General features: G+C 45.9%; 1 protein-coding gene across 3 annotated transcripts; it reads right to left on the bottom strand.

Annotated features, from left to right (window-relative positions):
• Nucleotides 1–13,262: 13,262 nt before the first annotated feature.
• LOC136152313 (cytochrome P450 4A25-like) lies at nucleotides 13,263–25,946 on the bottom strand. Of its 3 annotated transcripts, XM_065913617.1 has the most exons (13): nucleotides 25,699–25,945; nucleotides 22,975–23,116; nucleotides 22,323–22,367; nucleotides 21,762–21,889; nucleotides 20,679–20,803; nucleotides 20,176–20,330; nucleotides 19,621–19,727; nucleotides 19,347–19,537; nucleotides 19,116–19,249; nucleotides 17,353–17,417; nucleotides 17,132–17,208; nucleotides 14,122–14,294; nucleotides 13,263–13,760 (listed from the first exon to the last, which is right to left on the bottom strand). In XM_065913617.1, exons 1-13 carry the CDS (start codon nucleotides 25,891–25,893, stop codon nucleotides 13,753–13,755), a joined length of 1,545 nt encoding a protein of 514 aa, XP_065769689.1. In that variant the 5' UTR covers nucleotides 25,894–25,945; the 3' UTR covers nucleotides 13,263–13,752. The 3 variants fall into 3 exon arrangements, with proteins under 3 accessions (XP_065769689.1, XP_065769695.1, XP_065769681.1); XM_065913609.1 differs by having other exon boundaries at nucleotides 13,265–14,294; XM_065913623.1 differs by lacking the exons at nucleotides 19,347–19,537; nucleotides 20,176–20,330 and having other exon boundaries at nucleotides 13,264–14,294; nucleotides 19,116–19,280; nucleotides 19,600–19,727; nucleotides 25,699–25,946.
• Nucleotides 25,947–27,399: the final 1,453 nt, after the last annotated feature.

Here is a 27,399-nt window from a genome sequence, read left to right as displayed (position 1 = left end):
AGAAAAGTGACATTTGAACCCCCCAAAAAAAGACCACAATTTCTGAAAATGAAAATAATCCGGAAATCTAAAATAGCAACATCCGTGAACAAACGGGGCTTTGGCAGTCTCTCTGTAGCTGCTTCTAACAGGCCCCATCTTAGCTCCACTCTGCTGATAATGACTGAGCTCCTTCTCTTGCAAAAAGACTGGCCCCACAGTGTGCCCTCACCCCATCTACCCCCTACACCCGCCCCGCCACAGGGCTGAGTGCTGACTGATTCAGTGGGCAGATGCTGCTCTTCCCCAGCCTGCAAGCCCCTCATCTCTCTCTTCCTCTCTCTCTCCACACACCTGGGCTGAGCATCCCTCCAGGTCAGTCTCTGTGCAGAGTTCAGGGGTACAGGAAGGGGATGACACCTCAGCCCCAGGAAGCTCACAGCACACTGTATGAGGGAAGAACGCCCAGAGATAACCAGACCCAATTTAAGGGCAAATATCCGCACCTTTGCTTAGAGGCCATCCTTGAGGCTGATCAGTCTGTCTGGGAATGTCAGTTTTAAGCAAAGTCCTGTGTTCCACAGAATCAAGCCAGTTGGCCCGCTCTACCTGACATAACTCCCCACGCATCAGGTGAGCCTCTTTTCCTGTGACATGACACCATCTTAGATTCCTGTCTGTTGTCTCCACACACAGTCGACCCACAGGGCTGATCCATCAGACTGATGTCTGCGCTTAGGCAAGCTCAGGTCTTGGCAGGGAGGGTGGGATTGCAGAATGGGCAGAGAAGCATCTGGAAGCCTGTGAGAACAGCTGAAGGTGCTCAGCCTGGGGAGCGGGGAGACTCAGGAAGGAACAGCTGTTGTCTTCTAAGGGCAGGGCTGCCAGGACAGCCTGAGCTCTCCCTGAGGAGGGGGTGTCTGACAGACTCAGGGACACCAGCACAAGGCTTGGGGAGGAGTGAGCCCCCAGGACTAGGTGAGGGGTCAAGACCTGAGAGGTTACCTGGTTTTTCCCGGGGAACCATGTGATTGTCACACAACAAGACTTTGTCCTGGGGACTTGCTGACCATAACCATGCTCTAAGAAACCGGGCCAATCCTGCCCTCCCAGTCCCCTGTCCTCCCCCCATCTCCTACCTATCTCCTGGTTGTGACTGTGGCTAATTAACGACCCTTTAAGCACATTTTTATAATCACATTGCAATGACTGGTTAGTCACTCCAGGCTTTTCTGACTCTTTTTGACCCCATGGACTGTAGTCCACTAGGCCTCTCTGTCCATAGAATTTTCCAGCCAAGAATACTGGAGTGGGTTGCTTTGCACTCCACCAGATGATCTTCCTGACCCAGTGACAAACCTGGGTCTCCTGCATTGCAGGCAGATTCTTTACCGTCTCTTCCTCTAGGGGAAGCCCTATGATCACATTGAAATGATTGATTTTGCAATATCAATTCATAATTACTTCCCTATTCAGATGCTTGAGCATTTCACTGAAGTTTTATCCTTGATCTTAATTAAAATATTTTCCAACTAATAAGTTTAACTTGAGCTTCAACCAGAAAATGTGCTCAACTTGGACTACAGCCCTCACTTTCCATCATTCATAGAGGATCCAGCAGCAGTTTCAGTCCTACTTCACTGAAGTACTACAGTTGTAGCAGGAGTAGTTTTAGTCATTCCCCTTTTATACTATGATTGAAAACAATTATATAATTAGATTTTACAGGCTGCTTGGGAGCCTCTAATACACTGTTAGTTGCAATCTATTCTTAAACCAAAAAAAATGGTATTTTAAAACTTGTTGCTTTGTTCTGAGAAAACTTTAGCTAGACTCACCAAGAAAAAAAGTAAGATGTTACAACTGATACCACAGAAATACAAGGTACATGAGAGAATACTGTGAGCAATTACATGCCAACAAATTTGATGACCTAGAAGAAATGGTAAATTTCTAAAATCGTTCAACCTACCAAGTCTGAAAGATGACCAAAAGAGAAAACCGAAACTTACTGATTACTAGGAAGGAGATTCAATCAGTAATCAAAAACCTTCAATAAATAAATTGTCTAGGACCATACAGCTTCACTGGTGAGTTCTACCAAACCTTTGAAGATGAATTCATACCGATATTTTTCAAACTCTTATCAAAATAGAATAGGTGAGAAGAATTCCAAACCCTTTATACGAGGCCAGTATTACCCTGGTACTAGAACCAAATAACTATATCTCAAGAAAAGAAACTTTCAGGTCAATATCTGATGGATATAGATACAAACATCTTCAACAAAATATTAACAAACTGAATTCAATAAGAATTTAAAAGGTGGAAGCATGAGAGTCCCCACATACCCAAAGCAATCTTGAGAAATGAACAAATCTGGAGGTATCATGCTCCTAGACTTCAGCCCCTACTACAAAGCTGTAGTAATCAAAATGATACAGTACTGTCATAAAGATGAACACATACATCATTGACATAGAACAGAGATCCCAGAAATAAACCCACACACGTATGGTTGGTTAATTCATGACAAAGGAGTCAAGAATATGCAATAGGAAAAAGGCAATCTCTTTAATAAGTGGTTTTGGGAAAACTGGACCGTAGCATGCAAAACAATGATAGTGAACCACTATCTTACACTTAACTGAGAATAGATTAGAGACTTGAACATAAGCTCAAAAGATCCTAAAACCCCTTATTAGAAAACATAGGTGATAACTTCCTTGACATCAGTCTTGGCAATGATTTTTCGGATTTAACACCAAAAGCAAAAGTAACCAAGTGAGATATAACATATAGGTCAAACTGAAAAGATTCTGCACAGCAAAGAAAGTGATCAACAGAATGAAGAGGCAACCTACCAGATGGGAGAAAATATTTGCAATTCATATATCTGATAAAGTCTTGGCATACAAAATGGATAAAGAACTCATAAAATCGATAGCAGACATATATCTGATTCGAAATTGGTAGAAGATCTGGATAGGCATTTTCAAAAGAAAACATTTAGATGGCCCACAGATACATGAAAAGGTGCTCAATATCAGTAATCATCAGGGAAATGCAAGTCAAATCACAATGAGTTATCACCTCGGAACTGTTAAAATGCTTATTACCAAAAAGAGAAGAAATGTGTTGGCAAGGATATTGAGAAAAGGGTACATTAGTGCACTATGTGTGGCAATGTAACTTGGTGAAACCACTATGGAAAACAGTATGTTGTTAATAACAGCCAAGGTACAGAAACAATCTAAGTGGTACCTGTTGGATGAATGAATAAGAAAATGTTTATAAATGGATAAGACATGTTCTATAGATATGTATAGATATACATATACACACATATAGAGAAGGAGAGAGACAGAGGCTTTCCCAGTATCTCAGTGATAATGAATCCGCCTGCAATGCAGGAGCCACAGGAGACACAGGGTCGATCCCTGAGTTGGGAAGATCCCCTGGAGGAGGGCATAGTAACCCACTCCAGTATTCTTTCCTGGAGAATCCCCATGGACAGAAGAGTCTGGTAGGCTACAGTCTATAGGGTCACAAGGAGTCAAACATGACTGAATCGACTGAGCACATATATACATATGTATAACTGGAATGTAATTCAGACATAAAAAAGGATGGAAATCTGGCTATTTGTGACAACATGGATGAAACTCGAGGGCATTATGCTAATATTTCAGTTAATTATGTCTCATTAAGTGAGACATCAACTCACTTAAATGTCTAATCCAAAATAAAGTAAAGCAATTGAACTTACACAGAAAAAATTGGAGGTTGCCAGAGGTGGGGGATGGGGGTAAGGCAAAATGGGTTGAGTCAATAGGTTCAAACTGTCAGTTATAAAATAAACAAATCCTGGGGTGTAGGAGATGCAGGAGATTCTGGCTAGATACCTGGGTCGAGAAGATTCCCTGAAAGAGAAAACGGCAACCCACCACAGTGGGTTAGTCTTATGTTTTGTATCCATTATTTGTAATTTAAATGATGAGCCAGGTTTGCAAAAAATAGGATGATCATTTAAAACTCTACCTATATCTTTGCTAAATATTGGAAATCTAGCACTAACCAGCAAACCATCCCTTGCAGGCTTCTATATTTTAAAAAGGGCAAAAGACATAAAGCCTTTCTTTTGAAAGATTTTTCTATTAAATAGATGAAATCATCTGAATCAAAACAATAAACATTAGTCTACTCCAAGATGGCTTTGTTAAGGTAGCAAAGCCTGGTAGTTGTATAACACTTCAACCTTTCTATTCAGAGGGGCAATTCTTCTTAACAATATGTTCATTAGTAATGACGTGCTGTTAGCTGTCTGTGGGTTCGAGTGTGCCGAGTTGCTCAGTCGTGACCACCTCTTTGCGACCCCATGGACTATAGCCCTCCAGGCTCCTCTGTCCATGGGATTTTCCAGGCAAGAATACTGGAGTGGGTTGCCATTTCCTCCTCCAGGGATCTTCCTGACCCACGGATCAAACCTGTCCCAGGCCGTCTTCTGCACTGGCAGGCGGATTCTTTACCATTGCACCACCTGGGAAGCCCTGTGACTAGCTATTCCTATTTAATTAGCCATAGCATTCCTAATATTAATGGTTCCAAAAGTTTTCAGGTGTGCATAACTTCACAAATGATCTAGTTTACTGCTTTCTATGGAATACCAATACTAATTGCTGATGCTGTAAAATTATTAAAGAATCCTTATACCCATGAGCTTCCTCTGTATTAATATTTATCATTGCATCAGTTCTATTGCTTGTCTTAATATTAGCAGATTGAATTCTTCTACCCATACCACATCCATTAATTAATATAAGATTAAGTCTATGATTTCTTCTACCAATAACAAGTTAGCTCCGTGCTCCATCCTAAGATCAGGATGAGCTTCAAATTCAAAATATGCCTACAACTAGTACATGAGGAGCAGCTGTGTGGACAGGGAAGAGAATGAATTCACCCTAGTGATTCCAGGGAGAGTATGGCCCTGCCAATATCTTGATTTGGCCCAGTGATATTGATTTCATACTATGACCCCAAGAATTATGGCACAATGAATGTATATTGTTTTAAGTCACCAAGTTTCTGGTAAATTGCTACAGTTCTCCTGCAAAAGTCATAAAGGGAGGATGGTAATCCTTTCTCTGAATACCTCTGACAATTATTCATTCATTCATAGTCATTCATTCACTCAAAAATTAGTGTCTTTTGAGTTCATGGTTTAGTGCCTTAATATAGAAAAATGAATTAATAAAATATGATAAAGGGTATACTGAAGGAATGAATAGTAGACTTGGGCCCCCTGGAGAAGGTGAAAATTAAAAGATAAAGAGGTTTTGGAGGATGGATTTGAGAACACTGGTTGGCAAATGGTAGGAAAATTTTCTGCGTATTGGCAAACCCGCGGATGTCATACATGAAAAAGCACGGGTTGAGGACATCATCTACAACTCAACACGCCTCTCACTTTTCCCATGATTATCTCCTTCAAGGTCATATCCAACAGCTATAACACAGAAAGTAAGACACCATACATTTCAGGAAGAATTCTTTGGAAAGCTTTCCCAAAGGGGCCCCATTTCCTATGCACTGCTCTTTGAACCAACACCCTCTTAATCCCAACACCCTCCTCCTTTGCCCATCCTCATGACAGGGGATTTATTACACAACCCATGAGGCCAGAGTTCTTTTCTTTGTCCCCTAAATCCTGAGCCCTGTCCAAACTCCACGGCATGTAACCGCTTACACTCATTCCTCTCCACTTTCACCTCATTCTTTGGTTGCATTCCATCCCCCTCTCTGCCCCACACAAGGACTCTTGGACCCTGACTCTTTCCTCACTTGACTCAGCACTAGCTTTTCTCCACAGCACAGGGGCAGTAAGGAAAAGAACTCTGAAGTGGGAGCAGCTGGATTTGGATTCTGGTTGTTACCCTTGCCCCCCTCAGTCCTTGGCTTCTGTAGAGCTGGGCTCAAATGCATGATAATAGCTAACCTTAGTGAGCACCTCCTACGTTCTAGGCACTAAACAAAGAACATTTTATATGTTATCCCACAACGACCCTACAACGCAGATTTTAAAAATCCCTATAGTCTAGACAAGAAAATGAAGGCACTAAGAGGCTGGTTGCTTGCCCAGTGTCACTCTGTTGGTAAGAGGTAGAACCAGGATTCAAACCCAGGCAGTCTGGCTCCAGATGCTTTGCTGTTAACCATGAGCCTGAGAAGATAAGGAGTGGGTTGAGCTGCTGTCCATACATGAATGCAGCCTAATTTTCCAAGGGCGTTTCTGTTTGATCTGTTTCCCAGTGTTCCAAGTAGCAGGAGAGTCTTTCAGGTTTTCAACTTCATGTACTGGTGCAAACGCAGCCTCACTCCTCAGAGCTGCCTTTGTGAGAAAGTGTTGGCAAACTCTGTGGTTAGTTGTAGCAATCACTGAAAATGATGTTTATGGAGAATTTTCAATGAGCTTATTACAAAGTGAGACTACTCACCTGTAGAGTATGCGTTAAAGTCTTTAAAAATACTTTGTCAACTGTGGTTAATATTTATTAACCAGTAAATATTTTTCCCATTCATTTGGTACCCACCTAACCCAACCAAGGATTCCTTGAAAGTTGTCACTAAGCATTCTATGTCCTTATAATTTCCATAATCTGGTACAGAAGACAGTACCTACTGATGATCCTCAATAAATACCTACAGATTTGATAAATGAATGAAAGAGGGAGGAAGTGTAACTTTGGACTTGTTAAATCAACAACTTCAACAGACTAGGGTGAGTTTTTAGTGCCATACTTTAACAAGAAACTTAATATTTTTATTTCAGGATGCCTCCTGGTTCAGACTATAGGCAACAGAAAGGCGAAAGAGTAAATGCAGTCAATTTCCAAGGCAGCAGCTTGAAGTGACTACTGTTGTGGGGAGGTTAGAGGCACTTCTTGTTCTCCGCCTTTGAGAAAGTTGGGTTTGATGCTGATGCAAGTTATCATATCCTGTTTACTTTTACCCTCATATAAAGACAGCAACTTCCAGGAAAAGTCTTTCAAGCCAAATATTTGCTTGCTTTCCCCATGCAGCGGAAGTCACAGAACAGTTCTCTTTATTTTAGCCAGGAGTCACTATGTATCACCCTTGATGCAGCTTGCTTAAAACTCAACATTCAAAAAACTAAGAGCATGGCATCCGGTCCCATCAGTTCATGGCAATTATATGGAGAAACAATGGAAACAGTGACAGACTTTATTTTCTTGGGCTCCAAAATCACTGTGGACGGTGACTGCAGCCATGAAATTAAAAGACGTTTGCTCCTTGGAAGGGACACCATGACAAGCTTAGTCAGCAAATGAAAAAGTAGAGACCTTATTTACCAATGGGGGAATGTAAAGTCAAAGCTATGGTTTTTCCAGTCGTCATGTATGGACATGAGAGCTGGACCATGAACACAGCTGGGTGTCGAGGAATTGATGCTTTTGAACTCTGATGTTGGAGAAGACTCTTGAGAGTTCCTTGGACTGCAGGGAGTTCAGACCAGTCAGTGCTAAAGGAAATCAATCCTGAATATTTCTTGGAAGGACTGATGCTGAAGCTGAAGTTCCAATACTTTGGCTACCTTATGGGAAGACAGTGATGCTGGGAAAGCTTGAAGGCAGGAGGAGAAGGGGATGACAGAGGACAAGATGGTTGGATGGCATCACTGACTCAATGGACATGAGTTTGAAGAAGCTCCAGGAGATGGTGAAGGATAAGGAAGCCTGACAAGCTGCAGTCCATGGGGTCACAAAGAGTCAAACACGACTGAGGGACTGAACAAGAACAAATCTATATCACCTCTTTCTGCCTGGATTTAGATACAGAAATGATTCTGAGAAAGCACAGTATCCTTTTTCCGTACTCTGCACAATGCTGGCAGTAAAAGCGGTAAAGGTTTTAAAGTTGTCTCTTCAATGTTTCCATAGTGCTTATCCTTTCCAAAGGACAATGAGAACTACTCCTACGTTTATCATGTGTTATGAAGCTTGTTTTACAGACAAGAAAACAGGGATAGTGGACTTTTCAAGACACAAAACAAGTCAATGTCAGAATTAAGACCATCACCTTAAATTTACAACTCCAGCTTTGCTAATACCTGACTCTCATTCATTGTATATGACTTGCTATGTGCTGGCGTGGTGACAGTTGCTTTCTCTACATCATCCTTTCCATCCTCTCTGTCTTAGAACATACAGCACCCTCCAGACCCTCCCTCCAACCTTATCTCAGGCCACTGCCCCATCTAGTGGCAGCTCCTGGGAGACACCAAGTTTTTTCCTCCTCCAGACTCTGCTTGCTGCTCCCTTTACCTGGAATGCCCTTCCCCTTTCTCTTCACAGGGCCAGCTCCAAACCTTCCTTTGGTTTGACCTTGAATGTCCTCTCCAACAGGAGTTCATCCTGGGTCTCTCTATCCAAGCAGGGCCTCCCTGTCAGTCTCCTTCCCAGCACTGTGCTTATTCCCTTCTTAGTACTTAGTACTGTCTGCAGTCATTTTACTTTACTGTTTACTTGTTTATTTTGCAGGGAGGGGTGCTCCCTACATCTTCCCGGACAGCCTTCCCTTTTCCCTGCTGGCCTGGCTGCTGATGCTGGGTTCCTGAGGGGTCAGGCCTTCTGTTGCTATTTTAGATCCAGTAGACCAGGAGTCTGAACAAGGTGGTGTTGGGCCCACCAGTTCCCGTAGGCCACACACTCTGGCTTGGACAATTGCTTGGCTTCCTAAACATCTGTGAGTTTGACTATTCTAAAGCTGTGTACACTCCAGGAGGTGAGGGCTCCTAGGACAAGTTGAAGCTTCCGGGGAAAGGGTTCAGGGTACTATGTGGAGAGTGGTCCTGGGCCTGCACCCAAAGTCTGGTCAGGTGGGGCCCCACCCTATTTATCACCTGTCTTCCTCTGGGAATCCCTCGGTCCGTGCCTGACTCAGTCTTCTCTGTCTCCTGAAGATCCTAAGGCCCAGATATACATGACTTCTTCTTCCAACAGATTGGTGAGTGAGCACCTGCCTTCTCTGCCCTTCCCACTCCCCTTTGGTGCTGTGTGAGAAGGATCTTTGCCTGGCCTGTCTCTCCCTACCCTGTTCCCACTCAATCAATTACCTGATCCATCAGACTGCCTGGCCCCCATGTTCCTTTCTTAAGCTCAGCTGCTCAGCTTCCTAGTGGGATGACAGAGAAGGAGGCAGGAGAACTCGTGGCTGGGCAGAGAACCAGTATTCAGGCACCTTCTCCTGCTGCGTTTGTCTTTTTCCCTGTGTGGATGTCTATTCTGCTAGTTCTGATTCTCTGTTAGAACTCAGGCTAACTCAGATTTTGCTACCCATAATGGTTGTAGAGGAGCAAAATCTTAGGAATGAGTTTCCTGAGTTGGCTTCTGGAAGGAACTGGTTCTCTAATAGAAGTAGTTGGAAAGACCTAATGACTATGTACAGTGGTAAAGAGGACACAGGTGATCTAGAGCATGAGGTAGCAATATTGTTGTTCCATTGCTAAGTTGAGTCTGACTCTCTGCGACCCACGGACTGCAGCACATCAGGCTTCCCTGTCCTCCACTTTCTCCTGGAGTTTGCTCAAATTCATGTCCATTGAATTGGTGATGCTATACAACCCTTTCATCCTCTGCTGCGCCCTTCTCCTCATGTCCTCAATATTTCCCAGCAACAGGGTCTTTTTCAATGAGTCTGTTCTTCATGTCAAGTAACCAAAGTACAGGAGCCTCAGCTATAGTATCAGTCCTTCCAATGAATATTCAAGGTTGATTTCCTTTAGGAATGACTAGGTTGATCTCCTTGCAGTCCAAGGGACTCTCAGGAGTCTTCTCCAGCACCACAATTCAAAAGCAAAAATTCTCTGGCGCTCAACCTTGTTTATGGTCCAACTCTCACATCTGTATATGACCACTGAAAAAACTTTAGCTTTGATTATATGGATCTTTGCCAGCAAAATAATGTCTCTGCTTTTTAATATGCTATATAGTTTTATCAACATTTTCCATCCAAGGAGAAAGTGTCTCAAATTTCATGGCTGCAGTCACCGTCCACAGTGATTTTGGAGCCGAAGAAAATAAAATCTGTCACTGCTTCCATTTTTTCGCTTCTGTTTGCCATGAACTGTTGCAATCAGATGCCATGATCTTAGTATTTTGAACCCTGAGTTTCAAGCCAGTTTTTCACTCCCTTCTTTTACTCTTATTAAGAGGCTTTTAGTTCCTCTTTACTTTCTGCCATTAGAGTGGTATCATCTGCATATCTGAAGTTGTTGGTATTTTTCCCAGCAATCTTGATTCTAATTTGTGAGTCATCCACTCCAACATTTCGCATGATATATACTGCATATAAACTCAATAAACAGGGTGACAATATACAGCCTTGACGTACTCCTTTCTCAATTTGGAACCAGTCTGTTGTTTCATGTGCAATTCTAACTGTTGCTTCTTGACCTGCATCATTCAGGTCTCTCAGGAGGCACGTAAACTGGTCTGGTACTCTCATCTCTTGAAGAATTTTCCACAGTTTGTTGTGATCCACATAGTCAAAGGCTTTAGCATAGTCAGTGAAGCAGAAGTAGATGTTTTTCTGGAAATCCCTTGCTTTCTCAATGATTCAGCGAATATTGATAATTTGATCTCTGGTTCCTCTATGTTTTTGAAACCCAGCTTACACAACATGAAATTCTCGATTCACATACTGCTGAATCTTAGCTTGAAGGATGTTGAGCATAGTCTTGCTAGCATGTAAAGTGAGCACAATGGTATGTAGTTTGAACATTTTTTAGCATTACCCTTCTTGGGGATTAGAATGAAAACTGACCTTTGCCAGTCCTGTGGTCACTGCTGAGTTTTCCAAATTTGCTGACAGACTGAGTGCAGTCCTTTAAGAGCATCACTTTTGAGGATTTTAAATAAAGATACACAAAACATCTTCATTGGATGTTACTGGCCAAATTTTTATAAAAAGCAAGATTCTGATGATCATATATTCGACATCTTAGAATTTTTCAGTCAAATTAAAGAATTTAGTAAAACCGCTGGTTGTTCCTAGCTGTACTGTTTAAAGCACTGAAGGAAATGGGTGAGGTTGGGGATTCAAATTTCCAGGCCAAACTACACATCACTGACCAGAAAGCTTCAATGTCTGACCTGAAAGAAACCTTTGTTTTGTGTAGCCACAGGGCGTCAGCCAGGGCTGCGATTTGTGAAAACTAAATCCAGAGTCTCATCCTGTCGGTGTCTGAATTACATGCAATTTGATTTCCCAGTCTTCTGCCAAAGTGTGAGCATTTATTGGGAAGCATTGGGAACCTGAAATTGGAGTGGGGACATATGGCGAGATCCCAGTGAAGCTGAAACATTAAACCCCTAAATTTAGCTACTTCCTATTTACCTACTGATGAATATATGTGTTCTAGTTATGCATTCCAGAATGAAAAAAATAACTTTAGGAGGGGTGGGTAGACAGCACCAGCTAGCTGGCAATAACTTGCATGTCTGAGGTGAGGTTGTCCAGGAGAGTTTAAGTGCTCTAAATTAAAGGCCAATATTTGATGCCATTTGTTTTTTTCCCTTTATTGACTTTTAGTTGATTTGCAATACTGTGTTACTTTCAGGGGTACAGCACAGTGATTCAGATATATGCACTATGTGCATGGGTGTTCCTTCTTAGATTCTTCTCCATTACAGGTTATCGAAATATGTTGAATAACATTCCCTGTACTATACAGTAAATTCTTGATATTTATCTACTTTATATACAGTAGTGTTTATCCATTAATTCCATACTCCTAATTTATTCCTTTTTCTGTTTTTCCTTGGTAAGCTAATGCATGTTTCTATGTCTGTGAGTCTCTTTCTGTTTTGTAAACAAGTTCATTTGAATTATTTTATAGTTTTCTACACTACCTCTTCCTCTATTTATTTATTTATTAGTTGTAGGCTAATTACAATATTCTGGTGATTTTGCCATATGTCGACCCAGCCATGGGTGTACGTGAGTCCCCCTATCCTGAAATGCCCCCCCACCTCATCTCACTAGATTGTCCCAGAGCACCAGCTTTAAGTGCCCTGCTTCATGTATTGAATTTGCACTAGTCATCTGTTTTACATATGGTAATATACATGTTTCAATGCTATTCTCTCATATCACCCCACTCTCACCTTTTCCCACATAGTCCAAAAATCTGTTCTTTACATCTGTGTCTCTTTTGCTGTCTTCCATATAGGGTCGTCATTACAGTCTTTCTAAATTCTAAATAAATGCATTAATATACTGTATTGGCCTTTCTGATTTACTTCATTCTATATGATAGGCTTCAGTTTTGTCCACCTGATTAGAAACAAACTCAAAAGCATTCCTTTTAACAGCTGAGTAATATTCCATTGTGTATATGTGCCACAGCATCCTTATCCATTCGTCTGCCGACAGACCTCTAGGTTGCTTCCGTATCCTGGCTATGGTAAACAGTGCTGCGATGAACATTGGGATACACATGTCTCTGTCAATTCTGATTTCCTCAGTGTGTATGCCCTGAAGTGGGATTGCTGGGTCATATGGCAGTTCTATTTCCAGTGTTTGAAGGAATCTCCACACTCTTCTCCATAGTGGCTATGCTGGTTTGCATTCCCAACTGAGGCATTGTCATTTCTGCCTTACCCTCTGGAGAAGCTCAGTATTTACAAGTGTCCTGAGGGGCCTGGCTTCTCCCTGTGTGGCAGCCAAGACTTGTGCCCAGCTGGTTCCCCCCAAGGCCCTGCTGCAAACATGCTCCCCCACTTGTGGCATCTGAGGAGCCTGCAGGCCCTCTCTGTGAGGAAGGGCTGCCAGGGGGCTGGTGACATGACCAGGCTGGGCTCTTCTCAAATGTCTTCAGGGGTGAATGAGACCCTTGTGCCTGAACAAGTCTGTAAGATTCCCTGCTCTGCAAGGGGTGGGTGCTGGCTGGGCCCCTTTACAGATGTGGTGAGAAAGCTACCGCAGAAGAAGAGGCAGGTTCCTTCCCTGACAGGTGTTGGTGTGAGCGCCTTCCCTCTGAGCCTTAGGCGGCGAGGCCTGTCTCCTGACTCAGCTGTCATGGGAGCCTCAGGTACTGGACAGGGTGTGGGGCTTCAGTGACACCAGAGTGTGAAGCTGCAGGGGGCTGGATACACTCTCCCTGCTAGGGTCTCGGCCCCACAGAGCAGGTGTTATGTCTCCTCCTCCTCCCCGCTGTTATTCCCTCCCCTTCCCTCTCTTCTGCTTCATCCGACTCCTTTCAGAGAAGACACATGCATTCCATATGATATTGTGCAATTTATCCAGGGATGGGGAAAGAGGAAACCATGTGAATGAAATGGGAGTAGACCCATCTTACACAGGAGAGAGCAGTGGCCCAGGGAGAAGGGAGTTGCACAGTATTTAACAGGTCCAGAGATGGCTCCCCAGGTGTTCCTGTCCTAGTTCCCAGAACCCCAGAATGAGCCTGTTTGGTCTGAGTTGCCCAGGTAAGCACAAAGTCTTGAAGAAAGAGAAGGTTATATGAAGACAGACGCAGAGGGACATTTGAAGATGCTGCTGGATTTGAATGTGGAGGAGGGCCCAGGAGCCAAGGAATGCAAGGATGCAGCTCTAGATGCAAAAATGGCAAAAAGCAGGATCCTGTCCCAGGTCCCTGGATGAGGGGCCTGTCAACATCTTGCTTGTGTCCGGGGAATCCCACTTTTGACTTCTCATTCCAGAGCCATCAGAGGCTAACTTTGTGTTGTTCTAAAGCCCTAAAGTAGAGGCAAACCATTTTACCATCTAAACGGAAGTGATTACAGGGACAACAGGCAGGCAGAAGGGGAGAAACACATTGGAGAACAGACATACTGGAGGATGTCGGGTGATCAGGATTCAGGTGGACAGTGAGATATACATGGGGTCAGAGACAGACGGAGAGATAAGCAGACAGGGAGCCTGGAGAAAGTTGAGAGGGGAAGGGCAGAAAGTCTGCTGCTGGGCAGGAAGCAGGAGATGAGGCAAGCTGGCAGGGGGCAGACAAAAGCAGGATGTGAGCAATGGGCAAGGAAAGGAGAGAGTGGTAGCAAGACAGGATGGCAGGCAGGGGCCCTCAGAGCTTGTCCTTGTCTCCACCTGGATCAGACAGCTTCCTGAGCTTCAGGTGGATCCCATTTTTGGATCTCAGCACCATGACTGGCATGGGCACAGGGACCCTGGAGGGATCCGGTGACAGCTCAAAGCGAAGCAAGGTCAGGGCCACGGCCACCTTCAACTCATTCATGGCAAACTGCTTCCCGATGCAGTTCCTAGGTTGGGAGATAAAAAGGAAGTAAGCAGAGGCTTCTAACCCGTACTGAGAACAGGGAATCTGGGCTCTCCTCCAGGTTGCCCAGCCCTAATCCCTTCCTTGCTCATCACATTCAACTTGCCAGCGAAGCTCAGCAAAGCTCTCCCCCTGACAGATGACAAAGCCCACCTCTCTAAGGACTAGCTCCTAACTCCTACTTCTGCTCTCAGCAGGAAATCCTGGGGAGCATCAGTGCTGTAAGCCACAGAGTCAAGGCAAGTGCATCAAGAACTGTGAACTAGTACCTTATTCATTCGTCCACTGGCAATTCCTGTTTCAATAAGCCTAGGGCACTGTAGGGGCAGGGTGGACACCCTCTCAGGATCTTACTAGCTACAGTGGACAAACAGGCTGCCCAGTCCCCAGAGATGATGAGACAGGGTTGTGCAAGGAATCAGATTGGCAAGAGGGAGACTTCCTGCAGAGGAAAAGGTTAACCACCCTGAACCTACTGGACCAATTCCCTCCCAGTTAACGGTGTGGCTTCCTGTCTCCCTCAGCCCCTCAGTCAATCTACCTTTGGTCCCTTCCCATTCTAATTCAGAAATGACCCTGCTAAACATCCCTTGGGCTCATCATCTGGCCTTTTCAGCCTCCATTCCTTCCCTCCCTCTAAAGCCACAGTAGCTCCAGGCCTGCTATGTTCCGCATCACAGGGAGGACACATCCCCGTGCCTCAGCTGCATCACAGCCCTCTCTGGATTCTTCCTCACTCACCTGGGGTCTGTCCAGCTCCTCTTCCTGACTCAGCAACTGTTGAGGTCCCCTCCCCTCGCCTCTGCCATCCTCATGCTCATGGCTCAATCCAGTGACCACCACCCTCACCCCCTCTGCTGGCTGCACCTCTTCCCATTCGGGACCCTCAAGGCACCATGGATGTTAAACTAAGGACACATCACATCCAGTGCACAGGACAGTGCCAGATCATGAATCCTTCCACAGTGTGTGCAGTGAATGAATGAGTGAAATAGTGGATATGTGAATGATGTCTGTCTTGAATAGACGTGTTGATGTGTTGACAGTGAGCTCTGAGCGAGGACAGCATTATCATCCCTGTGTTCCCATCTCCTAGCACAGGTCTTGGTACATGGAGACACACTTAATACATACTTTCACATTTGAACAATATTAATTGAATTGAAAACACCTCAAGTGGAATGAGAATATAAGAAATATTGAGTCTGACCTAGGAATCAAACCGCCTAGTCCCTCCTGCCCTCTAGGAGCAGCTGCATGAGCTGCAGCCATGTCTACAAGGAAGGAGTGGACCCTGGTGTAAACCAAATCCTAGAAACAATTCAGGAAGACAGCTTACTTCAACACTGTTCTGTAAAGGTTGATTCACCAACTGAAAATTTCCTAGATCTGTACAGTCAGAAAAAACTTGTTCCTACTAAGTTACAAAGTCACTGAAATGACTATTTCAGAGGAGGTTCTGTGCCCTTTAAGATCTTCACAGCAATCATTTAGGAGTGTATCATCCAGGCTAACAGCTATTTCAAGGGTGCTTTATGTTTTACATGGAATTATTTTTCAAATGCACGTGTCTCCCCCCTTTAGGGAAAGAGCAAATTAGCAAAGATGGCATGGTCAGGCTCTCTCGCCCTGCGGTCTCTCACTGTTGCCTCAGGGGTTGTAGTAATGATTGTGGAACAGCTGAGATCACCTATAGCACTGCGAACGAGTGTCACATGGTACTCGCTTGGACCCTGGCTACTTTTGTTAAATAAGCTCCACCTGGAAAAGACCTGAGGGCGGTGTGTGGTAGGCCTGTATGAGTGTCACTATGAAAGCCCTGGTTACTGCTGCATTGGGGCTATGTTGGAGTGATATCATAGATGCATTATATGAGGTTATGTTCTAGCTATGTTATGGTTTTTACGGCTGCTGCTACCGAGACTGCGTCAGGCAGGGCAGAATTGTGTTATGGCGGCCATAACACAGCCAGGAGAGAATAACGTGTCTGAAGTTCCTATGGCTCCTCCAGTTCTCTTCCAGCCTCTTTGCTGGCGCTTTGCCTATCCTGGGTTCAGCAAACGGTGTGCACAGTGTGAACAGTGAGACAACTGGCATCATGAGTAGGATCAGCAATAGAGTCCCCAAAGCAGACTTGATTGTCCTCCACTTTAAGATTTTTCTTACTAACATTACTCTGTAGAATCTGGGACTATGGTGTCTAAACTCTGCTTTTTAAGGAATAATTTTGGCAACAGAAGATATATGTCACGGTTATATTAATACACAGTCAAATCTATGTCGGATGTACTACAGGAAGAGAGAACACACTCATGACTGTGAAACTTTCTTCAAACTACAACTATAACTGATCACATACATGACTTGAAGCCTCAGGACATGGAATTCCCAATCTAGGCAAGCAATGACGAACACAGTGAGGGTGGACAGGTGATTGAAGCAGAAAGGTAGTGGGCTGACTAGGAAGGTGGGAACAGATAAAATCATCTTTTAAGGTGACTGAGATTGTGATAGACAAAGAAGTGAAGTTTGAATTTCATGAAGATTTCCAATGTTAAAATGTCATAATCCTAAAGTGAGGAAAACCCTGGAGACTTTGGCTTGGCCACTGACTTGGAAATGAGGTCAATCCTTGTGGACAGGAGGAGGTCAGTGTCATTGTGGTGGGCCCTTAAGATCTTGTTCATGGAGACCCATGCCTCCTCTTCAGCACATCAACATACAAGGACAGAACTTTCATGTTCCTCATATGTAGGTAGACAGTCACACACATCGGGTAGCAACCAGTGACACTTGCTTCCCCCAGTACACAGGCCTCACCTGGGTCCTCCTGAGAAGGGCAGGAAGGCATGGCTGTGTCGAGTAGAACCTGGTGCAAACCGGGTTGGGTCAAACACCTGCAGAGAGAGCATCGGGGCCAGAACATCTGGGGTCAAACCCCTCACATGAATCCCCTGGGGGATAAGAATCCCAGAGATGGAGCAGGGGTCGGGTTTGGTGTCAAGAGAGCATCCCATCTCCTCCTCCCACGTCCATCATACCTCTGGGTTCGGCCACACCTTCGGGTTGTGATGAAGCCCATAAAAGGAGAGGGAGACTAAGATTCCTGTGGGGCAGAGGAGAGAGAGAACCTGATAGTCCCGTGGTGCAGGGGATGTGTGTCTTCACAAAAGTCCTGGGAGCCATCATGAGAGCACATTCTGTCACTCTGAATGAAATGATGCTCTTGCAAGGCAGGTGGGTGGGGCATGACAAAGCCCAAGATCACAGATTAGGGGTAGGTGACCACAGCCCAGGACTGAGAATTAAAAGAACTGCAAGGTTACACTTAGGAGCAGCTCACATTCATCAACTGCCATCATGAACCTCGGGAATGTGCAATAATCATTTAATCCTCATGGAAGCACTCCTGTCCCCAAAGCCCAAGAAGCACCTGAGCCTCAGAGAGGTTATGGGCTGAGTCTATGATCCCACAGTTAGGAGGAAACAGGGCTGGGATTCAGACCCACTGGGTGCTGAGTCAGTGGGTGGCCTCCACGAATGGAAGGACTCTCAGACCCCATCGTCAACTGCTCTTTGCCATCCACCAGAGGGCACCTCAGAGACTAGACCTTCTGACCCAGGGCAGTGCAGTTCTTGAGCTCCCTCCTTTACTTACACCCCATAAGGAAAAAGCGTGTGCACCACCCCCCACCCGCCACTTCTGCTTTTCTCTTAAGCCTTCATGATTCAAGAATTAGAGCTTTATCTCCATCATAAGACGGCACAGAAGGGTCAACATTTATTTGTTGAGCTTTGTCGCATTTAAGGTCTGTGTCAAACATTTTTTCTTTCAGTAGAGGTAAATTACTTTATAATGGTGTGTTGGTTTCTGCCATACTAGAGTGCAAATAAGGCACAGTTATGTATCTACATATATGGAGAGGGAAATGGCAACTCACTTCAGTATTCTTCCCTGAGAAATGTCATGGACAGTGGAGCCTCGTGGGCTACACTCCATGGGGTCACTAAAGAGCCAGACATGACTGAGCAAGTAAACAACAGCTATATCCCGCCCATCTTGCACCTCTCTCCCCTTTCCCATTCCACCCCTCTAGGTCATCTCAGAGAATCAGGCTGGGCTCCCTTTTATATAGCAGCTTTCCACTAGATACATACTAATATTTCACATATGACAGTCTATGTCGATGTTAATTTCTCAATTCATCCAACCCTCTCCTTCCTCTCCTACGTCTACATGTCCATTCCCTATGTCTGCATCTACATTCCTTCTCTGCAAATACGTTCATCAACACGATTTTCCTAGATTCTATATACACATAGGTATGTGTTAATATATGATATTTGTTTTTCTCTTTCTGAGTGCTTCACTCTGCATAAAAGGCTGTAGATTCTTCCACCTCACTGCAACTGACTCAGGTTTGTTCCACTTTATACTGAGTAATATTCCATTGTGTATACGGACTATATCTTCATTATCCATTCATCTGTCAGGGGACACCTAGGTTGCTTCCACGTCTTGGCTATTGTAACAATGCTGCAATGAACACTGCAGCACATGTGCTTTTTGGATTCCGGTTTTCCCAAGGTATATTCCCAGTAGTAGGATTGTTGAGTATATGGTAGTACTACTTCTAGGTTTTATGGAGAAGCATTTTTTAAAACTCATTCAAACTACAGAATAAATATTATCTCAGGCAGACAAGAGCCAGAGCATCCTGGAGCTGGAAATCCGCAGGTGGATTACTGGTCTAGCATGTGGTCCTACAGAGTGCTTAGCTGAGTGGTGAGGTGAAGTTCATACCTGCAGGTAAGGAGCGTCCATCAGGGAAGGTGATGGGCTTGCTCAGCTCTCTGCTGATGACTGGTACTGGTGGATAGAGTCTCAGTGCCTCCTTGATGCACATGGTGGTGTAGGGCATCTGGTCCAGATGGTCCCTGAAAGCAAGCCCATCTGAGAGCAGGCAGGACTGGACAACCAGGGATTCTCTCTAGCTCAGGTGGGACAAGGTTCTTCCATTTCCTGGACACTCACCAGGTGATGGAAGTGCCACCCCCCAGGAGGCTCTGGATCTCTTCCCGACACCTCTGCTGATGCTCAGGGTGGGAGGCTAGAGCATAGAGGATCCAGGAGATGCCACTGGCTGTGGTGTCATGACCCTCGAACATGAACGTGTCCACCTCGGCACGGAGGTCCTCATCAGACAAGCTGCTCCCATTCTCCATCTGTGGAGGCAGGGCCAAATGCAGGGTCTGCCCTTCCTGTGTGCTTCTGCCCAAAGGCTCAGGCCTCTCCTGCCCACACTCACTCTGGCAAAGAGGAGGATGTCCAGGAAGTCCAAGTGCCTCCTGATCCTCAACTTCTCCAGCTCTCCCTCCTTCTGCAGATGAGCCTTCCTCTCCTTGATCACTGCATCTGTCCCAGGACAGTGGTTCCCAGCCAGAACTGAGCACTCTGGGGAGCTCAGAGTCTGCACCCACCACAACCCCATCTGCCCCTCAGACACAGTCTGGGTGTCAGGTGGATGAGGGTGAGGGTGGGACTGGGTGAGCATGTCAGGACTTAGAACTCCAGCATATTCTACTCCAGACAGGAATCCCCGCACTAGCACAGCCCGTGGGGGCTCTGCCTGAAGGCTGTTGGCAGGGGATCTCACTCAGTCATCACCAAAGTTGTACTCCTGTAACACCCTGTTCAACACCTGACACCCCGACGTCTGGGGTCCCAGTCCCTGCAGCAGGCGGGTGTATGCCAGCTCCTGAAGAAGAAGCAGGAATCTGGACTTTGCCTAATGTGTCAAGGCCAGGCCGTTGCACGTCAGCATGATGAACATGGGGGAGGACCCCAGGATGGGGAGGAGAACCTGTGTGTTGATGGGCAAGCTGGCAGGCCCGGTAGTTCCAGCGACCTTCAGGGGTCAGCCTGTAGATTAGATCATTTTGGTGGAAAACATTCCTCACTCGGGAAATGAGCAGATGACTGAGGTCCCTGATGGCCTGGATGTAGGACTGGGATTTCCTGAAGGGAGAGGACACAGAAAACACTGAAGTTGAGGGAGGCACTGACCTGGAGAGGGTCAAATTCCTCAGGTAACACCGAGGCATTGATCTCTGGCTCATTTCCCTGGAGCCCTCACCCTGGAGTCCTTTACAAGTGTCCTGAGGGGCCAGGCTTCTCCCTGAGCAGGAATTAGGGACCTCTGACTGAGTCAAGGATGGTCTGGGTGGAACTGGACCATAGTCCATGTCTCTCTGTAGAATGTTACTTTTTGTGCTGATAAGCATCCACACTGCCCTTACTGCGTCTCAGGTAAGTCCTTCCTAGTTGGTCAGAGCAGGACCCTGCTCTTGAAGAGGTGTCACTGACCTGTCCGTCTGGACGCTGCCTTGGTGGCTGAAGGCGCACTTCATGATGGTGTCCAAGGTCATCAAGGAGACATGTCCAAAGATCTCCAGATGTGAATCCTGACTGACGAGCTTCTCCCACTTGTCCTGTGGAGGGAGGAGGCACTGACCCTGCTCTGCTCCCCTAGAAGACCTGTGCTGCCAAGGCCAGGCTTTCTCTCTGTCTCTACATCCTCAGATGAAATTTCCTCATTTTCTAAGCAGACATGTTTTAGCAACTTAGGGCTGTAACACCTGTGTGTAATGTGATGCCTATGTTTTCTGAATCTTTCTTATATATGCAGTTCTATCCTCTGCTAATATCCTAATTAATTCTGAATATTTGGAATAATTTATGAAAATAACCACCATTGGCAGAGCAGAAAGCATAGTTTCTCAGGGGACAAAGGGAGAACTTTCCTGTCCTGACGTTAGATCTGGACAGGTGATATCCAACACAGGGAAGCAAATCTTTCAAGGCAAGGAAAAGCTAAAATGGCTCTAATGGGGCTCCTAGAAAGGGCGTGAGCTACTCAATTGCTTTCACTCATCCGATGTTAGCTAAGAACAGATGGTACCTGGTCTGGATCAGAGGTGATGTTTGTGAAGGCCCAGCTCTGTGAGTGTAGACCTGGCCTCATTTCCTCCCATGAGTGGCTCAGTGATGTGCAGAAGCCATGGAACCCAGGCCAGAGCCCACCTGAGTGACATCCTGGGATATCCACTCTGCCACGGAAGCTGCCATTGTCCAGGCCAGCCAGGGCCAGCTTGCACTAAACTCCTGATCTACTTCCCTGTGTTCAAACATGGAGATGAGAGAAGAGTGGACCCTGAATACACCATGGCCCTGATTTCTCTTGGTGAGGAGAAAATTATGGATCCAGGTTGTTGCCTTGATGTTCCTCTGTCCCACCTAGTTTTAATGAGTGCTGTCTCGTACTAAGTCGTGAATGCATCATTCTGGGCAGTTCTATTCAATGGGTGTCTGAGGGATATAAGTGTCTGATAGTGGACTATGTCAGCTGTGCTGGATTCTAGTGCGTATGATGACAAGGGATGGACTCACCAGCATCACTCGGACAGAGTCAGCCATGAGTCCCACGTAGGGCCTCAGGATGTCGTAGTGGAAGGCTGGGGTCAGCATCCGCCGGTGCTGGAACCACGTCTGCCCCTCCAACAGCAGCAAACCTGTCCCTGAACCACAGATGGGTGTGTATGGGCGTCGGGGAGACTGGGGCCATCTTGGGAGGAACCAAGGGTGTCAGGAGAAATCTCCTCATGGGCAAGTGTCAGCGAGGCCAGTATACTTCAGGGATGTGAATTTCCAATACGTCTGTCCATAGCATGTGATTATGACAGCAATGAGGACGAAAAAGTGTAGGGGGGCAGGAGATAAAAAACTTAACGAAAAGTCGGGGAACATTAGAAAAGACTGAGAAGTGATGAAGAAGCAGCTTGGCTTCAGGAGGGCTACAGTACAGTGCCATTACAAAGACTGATGGTGTTTTAGAAAAATTATGTTTGATTCAGAGATGAGGGTGCCTAGCACCGCTTCTCCATTTACGCAGAGACCGCTCTTGGTTAACCTAACGGGTGGGTGGTTGACAGTTTATTTAAATGTACTTACCAATCCAGGGTTTTACGAATTTGTGGATAACTTGAGCCTTTGGGTCTGAAATGTAAGGAAGGAAGATGGATGGGACCAAACACGGCAGACAGCCTCTAGGGCAGCTGAGGTCTAGGCCATGGGTGCTTGTCAAAGGGCAGTCAGTCTGGAGCCACCACCCATTTGCCTCCCATCCCTGACTCTCTCTGTCCTGATAGTCACTGTGGTCCCAGGATGGTAGACTCACTGTTGCAGAGGAGAACATCCACAGGACTAATTTGGAGAACTGCTCTGAAACAGAAACTCTGTTCAGTGCCATAAAAGGAGACCAAATCTGTGATTTTACTACGATCAGAGGTGGTCTTGGCCATCTCATGACCCAGAGCTGGCAACACTGAAAGGTACCCAACCTAGGACAGTGTGGACAGGGAATTGTCTCCAGGTCTGGGATCATCTCAATGTTTGTAAAAAGAAGAGACATAAAAGAGAATCCAGCCCCACCAGGAGTGAAGCGTTTATTAATAGTAAATAATGTCCTTATCTGGCTTGTGGTGGGAGGGTGTTTGGAGGAATTCAGGCCTGGTGTCTGATGTGCCTGTGACTTGTGGAGTTTCACACCCAGGGGCATGTACTCAAATGGAAGGTTGTCTGCAGCTGAGGGTTTCCCTCTCACCTGATCTCCCCAGGACCATCTTCATGTAGTCAGGGTCGTAGAGCAACACAAAGGCCCTGGTGCCCCACATCCAGCGAACACAGGCCCTTGGGTATTTCTCTACCCTTTTCAGTAGGTGTGGCAGTTCACCCTCTTCTTGGAACTGTCACCAAGGGAAAGACAAGTCAATGACTTCTTTCTTTTAGTTCCAGAGCAGGCGTGGAGGTGAAGGCCTGGAAGGGTACTAGGTGATCACTCTGGATCCATCAGCAGAACTAAGAGTGTTGAGCTCTTTCTTCTGACCTGGAATCTCATCCAAGCTTGCAGGCTGTCTACCGTTGTCCTAAGATCAGATTCTGTCCCATGTCAAGTAGAGTTATGGGCCAACACTACTAACTGTCTACAGAACCTTGTAATAACTACATGGGTTGTGAAACATTTGGAAATAATTTGCACACAGGGACATAACTGCTAGAGCAATTGATGAGAATTTGTATCACTTGGTGGGCTTCCCTGGCACCTCATGTGTTATGGAATTTATCTACAAATGGCAGACCTGGGTCGATGCCTGAGTTGGGAAGATCCCCTGGAGAAAGTAAGCAAATTTTTCATATAATTTGATTTATTTAGAAAAGAGGTAGATATTTTAAGAATTGAATTTATAGATTAATTTCATTTTGCCATCCTGATTATATATATGTTTGATGTTATCCCAGCATACATGTTAATGTATATGAGCATAAAAGAATGTTTGGAATGTGTATGGCAAAGTGAAAAAAATTAAATATTATATTGTGTGTGTAATATTATTTTCCATGTTGAGTGTATGCATAGTTGTAGGAGAGATTCTGCATACACACATATGAGAATGGTATTAAAATAAGATTTTGATATGTGGATTTTTAATCTCACATTCGTTAACTAATTGTCAGAAACTTTTGTGCACTTCCTGTCTTATAGTAGAATCTGTGCACCCCTGAGTGTGGACAACAAAGGCCTTTCCTTTCTGACTTTACCCTCTCTCTTCTTGCCCTGACAGCCTGGCGAGTCCACAGGACCCATTGCTCTGCCCCCAGGATGCTACTGTCAACGTTGTTGCACTGGATCCACCTGCTCATCTTCCGGGTCTTTGCTTACGTTCTTCCCTCTACCTGGGGCCTGTCATTTTTACCAAAGAGCAACTGCCTCTCCTCAACACGGGAGACTCAGCTTGTTTTGTTACCTCTGGATTTCTTGTCAACAGTTGATCCCAGGCAAGTTCCAATAGTCACATTGTCTTTATTTCAATGGCTTCTGTGTCACTCAGATCAGCCCTCTACACTTTGGTAGGTGACCTCTACCTGCATCCTTCTACCATGAAGACTCACCAGCTCTGAGGCAATTTGGCTACTCTGGGTCACGTTCCTTCCCTGAGCTTGTGTTTACTGAGCAGTAACTCTGTGCCAGACACAGACTGAAGGCACTAAATTAGCAGGCAGCTCTAGATGCTTGTCTGTTTGGAGCCTGCAGGCTAGTGAAATAGCCTGAGAGATCAAGGGGCCATAAGAGGAGGGCGTCATGAAAGTGTGGTGGACAGAAGACAAAGCCTATGGGGAAGCTTTGGGGAAGGGAGCCTAACTCAGATCTGGATGTTAAGAAAGTCTTCCTGCACTTGCTCTTTCCTTGACTCATAATTTACGAAGATGTTTTAATGATAGAAACATGAACCCGAGGCAAGGTATCCCAGAAGAAGCTCATAGCTATGATCTTGCAGAGAGAAATAGCTGCATGTAGTTAGCATTGACTTGTGGGAAGGACGTCCAAGGGAAAATGAGCATCCTCTCCACTCTTGAGAGACCCAGGATGAAAATGACTTGGGCCTGGGGCTTGTGAGACACTCACATGAGGGATGAGATCATTCCAGGGAGAGGGCACAAGGGAGCCAAGTCCCAGAAGCTGGAATGCACAGGCCGGTGGGGAAGACCTTGAGTGACCTGGGGTGCAGGAGATTAGGAAGGAGAGGAGACAGAGGTACTGGGCCAGCCCACAAGGGGCTTGGGCTGCTTCTAGTTCTTGTTCTTGTCTCCATTTTGCTCTAATCCTGCTGCAGAGAAAGAGAGACCTCAGCTCCCTGCAGCCTGGGATTATCTCCTAACACTTGTTTAAGCCACAGACCCTTGGCGAGCCATTTCCATGTGGTCTCTGACTTTGCTCTGAGCTCCCCCACCCCCAGGCTAGTGGTGCCAGTGCTGGGCGGGCAGGTGTTGCCCTCCCAACCTGCAAACTGCTCCTTTCCCTCCTGCCTGTCTCTCCACACAATGTACCGACTCCGCTCTGTGCAGGCTCTGTTGTGGGTGCTGAGGGTGAGGAGGATTACAGGCTCAGTTCCAAGAGCTCATAGTCCAGAGAGAGGACTCCAAACAGGCAGCTCTCCTCACCTGGCCCCATCATGGGAACTTCCCTCCTGTGTGTGGCCTCTGGTATGGGTTTCTGGCACTGACCTTAGTCTGAATGAACCAAGCCAGTTTGTTTCCACACGGGGCAAAACCCAACCCAGCAGGTAAGCCTCTTTCTATGCAACTTAACACCTTCTTACACGTCTGTCTGTTGTCTCCACACACAGTGAAGCCACAGGGCTGATCCATCAGATTAGACATCTGTGCCCTCAGGCAAGCACAGGGCCAGGTGTGAACTTGCTGAATGTGACCATGCTCTAGCTCTCCAGCCCTCCCGATCCTCACACTCCCCCATCCAGCTCCATCCTACCTCCTGCTTGTGTCCATAGAACCAGTGGGAAGGAGGAGACGGGAAGTGATGAAAGGCTTTGAGCAGCCACCGTCTGCGCAGGTAGAGCTGTGCCACCTTGAGCAGAAGCAGAACCAGGCTGAGCAGAGAGACCACCTGCAGGAGTCCAGAGACCCCGCCCAGGGCTCTGGAGGGGCTCAGTGCAGAGACACTCATGGTACAGTGGCTTCTGGATCACTGACTGCCCCTGACTGTGGCTGACCTCCCCTGAGCACCTAGCCTGATCTGGGAAGATCACCCCGCCCACCTGGGGGAGGGTGAAGGTGAAGGCAGAGCTCAGACCTGTGCCTCCAGATTTGTTGCTGTTTTTTGTATTTATTTTCTTAAACCAATCTCTCTTTTTCCAAAATGTAAGTATTATAAAGAGAAGATAATATTTGTAACTTGATCTGGGAGTTTGCAGTTGTTCCAGTGTACTGGAAACTATCACATGATTACATTTTTGAAACCTTTAGACAAAGCAGAAAAGTAAATATTTTTAAGAGCTTCCTGACAACTGAGTCCCTTCAGAGTTCACCTGAAACTATCACACATTCATAATTGAGTGTATTCCAAAAAAAATTGGGCTGGTGGCTCAGAGGGTAAAGAATCTGCCTGCGATGCAGGAGACCCAGGTTGATCCTTGGTCAGGAAGATCCCCTGGAGAAAGGTATGGCTACCCATTCCAACATTCTTGCCTCCAGAATTCCACAGACAGAGGAGCCTGGCACGTTACAGTCCATAGCATTGCAAAGAGTTTGAACCTACTGAGTGACTTTCTTTTCAGTAAAAATTACAAAAAGTTAAAGAACAAACACACATGCAGATTAAGGAAAAATTTCCTTTAATAACTTATCTCTATGGTGTCTTATTAACAGTGTGATATTGTACAGAATCAGGTTTAATTCTCTAGTATAAATAGCTTTGAAGTATCCTGCTTGACCACATGAATCATTTTCATTTGTCCAAGGCAACTGAAACTTCCACAGGTTCTCATAAGGCAAGCTGCTCCCATTCTCCATCTGTGGAGGCAGGGTCAGAGGGCAGGTTTGCCCTTCCTGTGTGCTTCTGCCCATAGGCTCAGGCCCCTCCTGCCCACACTCACTCTGGCAAAGAGGAGGATGTCCAGGAAGTCCAGTGCCTCCTGGTCTTCTCCTTCTCTAACTGTCCCTCCATCTGCACGATAGCGTTTCTCCCCATGATCACAAGTCTGGCCCAAAACAGTGGTTCCCAGCCAGAGCTGAGGACTCTGGGGGCCCAGATGCAGCCCCACCAAAGCCCCAAATTCTTATCTCTATTTGGCAGTAGCACATGTGTGTTGAGGTGTGTGTCACATAAGATGGGTAATAATGTATCCATGTGTCTGCAGGAGGGAACAGGCTTGGCTGTAGAGGGGAGTTTCATCACGTGACAGTGTGTTTGTGCACTCTAGGGTGTAATGTGCCTGTCTCTGGGGTTGAGCGCATCTTTCTGGGGGGCTGTGTCTGATGGATGTTTGATGGATATATCCGCTTGAGAGTGAACTTTGGATTGAGCTTGGTGTGATATGTGCAGATGAGAGAGAGGTGGATTCACCACCATCAGTTGGGCAGAGTAGGCCATGAGCCACATGGAGGACTTCAGGATGTCATGGTGGAAGGCTGGGGTCAGCATCCGCTGATACTGGAACCACATCTGCACTCC

This window comes from Muntiacus reevesi, chromosome 1, assembly GCF_963930625.1.
Source record: "Muntiacus reevesi chromosome 1, mMunRee1.1, whole genome shotgun sequence".
NCBI lineage: Eukaryota > Metazoa > Chordata > Mammalia > Artiodactyla > Cervidae > Muntiacus > Muntiacus reevesi.
Note: the sequence above shows the minus strand (reverse complement) of the source record. Positions and strands in the feature narration are given on the sequence as shown.